Source organism: Arachis hypogaea, chromosome 9 (genome assembly GCF_003086295.3).
Source record: "Arachis hypogaea cultivar Tifrunner chromosome 9, arahy.Tifrunner.gnm2.J5K5, whole genome shotgun sequence".
Classification (NCBI taxonomy): Eukaryota; Viridiplantae; Streptophyta; class Magnoliopsida; order Fabales; family Fabaceae; genus Arachis; species Arachis hypogaea.
This window is the reverse complement of record NC_092044.1, coordinates 5,683,041-5,688,877: the sequence shown is the minus strand read 5'-3', so window position 1 is coordinate 5,688,877 and position 5,837 is coordinate 5,683,041. Positions and strand designations below refer to the sequence as shown.

General features: G+C 36.2%; 1 protein-coding gene across 1 annotated transcript; it reads left to right on the top strand.

The window, feature by feature from the left end:
- The first annotated feature begins 383 nt into the window (after positions 1-383).
- LOC112710104 (uncharacterized) lies at positions 384-3,487 on the top strand. Its single transcript, XM_025762202.3, has 3 exons — positions 384-579; positions 665-826; positions 2,836-3,487. Exons 1-3 carry the CDS (start codon positions 528-530, stop codon positions 3,135-3,137), a joined length of 516 nt encoding a protein of 171 aa, XP_025617987.1. The 5' UTR covers positions 384-527; the 3' UTR covers positions 3,138-3,487.
- Positions 3,488-5,837: the final 2,350 nt, after the last annotated feature.

Below are 5,837 nucleotides of genomic sequence, written 5' to 3'. Positions count from 1 at the left end.
AAACTAAAATTTTACCAAGTTACTTGTCTCTACTTAAAGTATTTTTTATTTGGACAATGTCATTTCTTTATAATTAGGGAAAGTATGAGGAGCCAATAAAATATTTATACAATGTGTACAATGGAGGTTTATGGAGTATTAGAGATATAATTATTAGTGTTACATTTTTCTGTTAGCTGAAGTTTTTGGGATGAGTGGTATCATGATATGGTATTAAAGCACTAGATCCGAAAGGTTAAGAGTTCGATCATTGGTGAACCCAAAAGGGGATATAGGAGATGTTCATTTCATAACTCAATAGTACACATTGTACAAATAGTCCATTGTCTCCCTAGCAGGATCCTTATAATTATCCTAATATTTGAATATTTAACCCTTTTTTTTGTCATCAGATGTATTCCTCTACCTTGTATGGGAAGAAAGAAATAGCAGAGTTTTTAACCTTTAATACTACTAAACATTAAAAAAGTAAAGTGAGTGAGTGAATTTTGAGTGAGGCATAAACACAAACAGTAGGAAGACAGAAAATGAGTGAAGGTGATCAAACTCCGAAGCTCTTCACCAACAAGCCCCGAAAAGGTTTCATTCTAACACTTATCAATCAATAATCCTTCTCTTTCTCTTTTCTCTTCAATCATTCTCAAACTTGCGTGTTTGGTCACAGAGCAAATCAAGCGCCACCAGAAACAGGCGCCGATGGGCACCCAGACGGCGGCTGCTGCTGCTACTGCTCCTCCGCCGCCGCCGCCACCGCCGAAGGAGTCTTTTTTCCGGCGCCACAAGTTTCTTTTGCCTGTGCTTTTGGCTGTGAATCTCGCCATTGGAGGTGAATCTCGCCCTTACTTTTTTTTCTTTTAAATGTTTGGTTTGGATTTTTACTCGTTGGTTATGATGTCGGAAATTGATGAAATGGGGTTTTGGATCCGAGATTTCACCTAAATCTTCATGGGAGATAATTCCTTTTTCAAAAAAAAAAAAAAATTCTGCATGTATGTTTGCTACTTTTCGCCGTATTTTATTACTGGGTTGATGATGTTGGAGAGGAATAAAGTTTCTGATTCTTTTGTTCTGATTACAAAGGGAAAATGGGCTTAATGTCCTGTTGTTAATAATAGAAATAAAAGTAATAGGAGCTAAAATACAATCATCTTGGGTTTGAAATTTCTAGGTCAGCCTAAGATTAGAATGTTCAATTTCCTTTTTTGTTAAGGAATGGGAGAGACAGAATTGATAGTACTAGTTTGGTGTTATTAGGCTATCTGAATTTTTCTCCTTTTGTAAATATGCAAAAGGTAATTATACTACGTTTGGGAAATTGTTGTGATGATAAACGGTCGAGGCTTGCCGGACGACACTGCTTTTGGTGTGTTGATTCGGCATTGAGTTGTTAATGTTAGAAAATAATTTCAGTGTAACTAAGTTGAGGGCAGTGTTCGAGTGAGATCATAAGGTCTACGGCAGCTGTTAGTATTTTTTGAGGGTGGATAGGCTCCAGCAGTAAGGATTCTGCATGACAACCACGTCCCAGGATGAGGTTTGACAGTTGGTGAGATCATAATTTCTAAAGCATTGAATCTTGGTAGTGGTTTGACTAACAAATGAAAAACAGAAAAAGAGAGAACAAAATTTGGGGTTTGCACGGGGAATTAGAACATAAGCCTTTGACATTATACTCTTTTTTTGAAAGGCCAGCACAGAAGTGGCAAGATAGAGCTACAATATGCTTTGATTCTTACAAAAGCATGTTTTCTTCTTATGATTGTCCCTTTTGCCTTGCATATGGACGAGTGAATCAATGGAACTGAAGTTGTTGCGGTTCTGAGTACATGGATGCCATTCACCTTTTAAATTTGCTGAAATGATTAACATGAAAAATTGAGTTGCGATATTTTCAATTGTTAGTGTATGTCTATGATATAATCTCAGTCAGAATCATATGTGCAATCAGTTTCACTTCTACTGTTCTACATGATTGATTTGTTAAACTCCTAATCAAGATCAAATGATCAATCCTTAGTCATCTCTGGGCCTTTTGTCGGATTGCAAATGCTTTTTTCATTATATAATTTCACAATTAATCAATTCATCTACCCACTACCGATACACAGATTTGCAAAAGATATATGACCATTAACATTCTTAATTTTAGCTGAAATGAATAAGATGAAATCTGAATTGCAATTCTTGATTTCTTTCCACCGAAATTCTTTAGCTGTTTTCAAATGTAAACTTATTGTAGTTGCCAAAAACTTATGGAAGATGGTTGAATGATTGCTTTGTCTGTTTCTGACCTAAGCTCGGTGAAAATTATATGTGCAATCCGTTTCAACTCTCCATGATTTATTATATGATTGAGGAGAAAAAAATGTAAATATTAAAGCATACAGAATACCCTATTCCGTTATTTTATGAGTAGGCTTGTTTTTGCTCTCAGATGAACTGGGAAAAAGAAAATTTCAAATTTGTTTTGCATGTTTACGTAAGCTTCTCAAAAGAAAAACCAAAAAAAGAGGAAGCAACCTACTTATAATTTTTACCAACATCAGTAGAGGAGAGAGAATTTTACATAGAAGCAAGGAGCAATTAATTTGCATAAAAATATAGTTATCACTATTTAATCAATGTTATGTTCATTTTTTTTTGTTCTTTATATTCTGATTGCTAGCTTAAAGTGTTAAGCAACAAATAATAGTCCATTTTAAATCACACCTTGCATTATCCTTGTCAATTCGAGTAGCAAAAGGTGTTGATGGATCTCAAAACTAGTTTATTCTCCCATAACAATTCTGTTAAATTTGGTTTTTAAATCATTTATTAATGTAAATATTGTTGCAGTTATGTATTTTAGGACAAATAAGAAAGATACTGGTGTTGAAGAAGAAGAAGATGCAAGTTCCATCTCAACCAAAGATGCTACTTCTCATGTTACAGAAACGACTGTGACCTTACCACCCATCACAACTCCTGTGATCAAACAGGAACCGATCCCTGAGGACCAACAGCGCGAACTCTTCAAGTGGATACTAGAAGAGAAGAGGAAGATCAAACCAAAAGATGCAGATGAGAAAAAGCGAATTGACGAAGAGAAAGCGCTACTTAAACAGTTCATTAGGTCAAAATCTATCCCTCATATCTAAAGATTATGTGTCTTTACGAAGCTCTTGACCTCAAATATAACAGAATCAATTCCTCCGATGCTTCTTCAATTTATCTCTTCTGTTTTACTTGTTTGTTGATATATTTTAGACTGTACATTTGTTGAAAATTGAATTAGCCAACTTACTTAGTGGAACAAGGATCTGTTGTAATTGTATTTGTTTAGAATTGATATTTCCTTACTGCTATTACTACATTTGATATGTGATCACCGGTTGTTTTCGTTCTTATTAACAGCAACTCGGGAGTGGATTGACTCTTGTATGATTCCTATGTTCAGTTAATGTTTTGATTCAAGTGATTTGTGAATAAAGTCTTGAATTAGATTGAAGGATGACTAGGTGATTGAACATTACCATTAATGTGCATGTAAAGTTCTCTAAACCACAATGAACTTCGATTTATTTATTCTTGATTTGATAAACTCTGAATGTTAGTTTATATATAAAAAAATGAATTCAAAAAGGAAAAGTGTAAATTTTGGTACTACAATCAATTTCAATGCATTAATCTTTTAGTTGATTGACTTTGGATTGTTGTTTGGATAAAAAAGAAAATGTAAGGTGATTCTCTTATAGTTATACTCTTCATTGAGTGAAGTCTTGAAAGGGTACAAGAGTAAATAGATTAACCGACAAGTTTGTTATACAAATAACAAAATTAGGTACATTCCATTTTGTATTTAACTGTACGACCCTGTCTTGTCATGTATATATAGATCAGTGTAAGTGTATGTGAAGATTATATCAATAGTATTCATTAACCATTCCTCTCTCTTTTATTCATTCTTACTCTCTCAAAATTATTGGTTCCACTCTTTCAAGTCTCAACCATAGATGCTACATATCATGTTACACAAGAGACTTTGTTATGACTGTTTAGAGACTATTGAAATGAAATTTAAAAAAGAATTTACTCTAATATGACAATATAATAGAAGTATTCTAACGCTTCTACTCTAATCCTCTATCTTCTATATTATTCTTTATATGGACAATTTTATGTTAAAATAAAAGTTTTTTTATTTCTTCAAATAATACTAATTTATTATTTTTTTCGTTAAAAAAATTCATAGAATATAATACTTATAAATTAAATTCAATTCAATTAATATTTTGCATGATAAAAAATAAATATGAATTTATTTATTTTATTTTATTGAAAATTAATGTCTTTTTAAAATTAATTTATAATTTAGGATTTAAAAATACATAAAAAAGGGCAAAAAACAAAAATAAGCTAAGGGAAGGCATAATTTACGTGAATCAGCCAATTTGAAAATTGCTTCATCAATCAATCAAAGCACATCTTTATGTAATTTGAACTAACTTAGTTTGAATTATATTTGTATATAATTCGAACCTATTCAACTCGAATTGTTCCATAGGGAAATGCACACTAATTCAAACCAACCAGGTTCGAACTACAAGCATACATAATTCGAACTAGATGAGTTCGAATTACATAGGTGCAAGCTTCCCAAAGTAATTCGAACCAAGCTGGTTCGAATTACACAAATCGTATTTCGTACTAGACCGGTTCGAATTAGTGAGGATCAGACCTGTATATATATGGTGTAAACGTGAGTTGCTCTCATTAGAGGGGGTAAGATGGCTAGTGAGGAGAGTTTTGTAGTGTTGGTTCACCACAGAGGATCGATTAAGAGGAAAACTCGTTCCGGTGTGAAGTTCACTGATAAGGATCCTCTCTGTATTATCGTGAGGCCTACGACGAGCTATGATGACCTTATTAGCTCTGTACTGCGGAAACTTGGTCTGGAATGTGTGAAGCGGGTTAAGAAGTTTTTCTATCGCATTCCAATCACGGTGCTCCAGGAAATAGTGAAGTATGATTGTTTCACGATCGGGAGTGATGAGGACTTGCAGGTCATGTTTCAATGTCGCCGACAGTTTCCAGAAGTGAGGACACCAGAACTGTTGGCAAAGTTGGTTGATGTGGTATCCATCTCGGGGGGTTCGAACCGGAATACCACCACTTTAGCCACGACAGCCCGTTCTAGCTCCAGACATGCCGTTGCTTCTTCCTCTGTCCCTGCGTACGAGCCACCCGTCCAACCTGTCGTCTCCCCTTCGTTCGCTATTGATCTCAACGGCAGTGTAGGCGACGAGGTCGGAACATAGGAATTTCTGCCGACCTTTTTATAGTGTGCTGCACCACCTGGGGTTGGAGAGGGATTGTTGGATGATCCAGAGGACGATGATGTCGAGCCGGATATGATTGTTGATGACAGTGGCGATGATATCGGAGCGAGTGAGCCTGCCGGGGTGGGAGGTGGTTCTAGCTCTGGCACACAACAGTACCCACCACATTTTTCCTCTTTGAACTTAGATGCCATGGGGCAGGAGGGAGTTCCTGGGCAGCCTGCTGAATTTGGAGCTAGACGTGCGGAAGGGACTGCTGGTCTGACAGAGTTCCAGGTTGGTCAGCAATTTCAGGATAAAGATCAGGCCCTGTTAAGTGTGAAGACTTACAGCATCCGCCGAGGGGTACAGTACAAGGTAGTAGAGTCTGACTATCGCCGATATGTAGGCAAGTGTTCTGAGTTCGGAATGGGTGCACATGGTTGATTCGGTTGAGTCTCCGGCAGCGCAAGGGCATTTGGGAGGTTAAACGGCACAATGGACCTCATACCTGTCTCGCCACCTCCATCTCCAGCGACC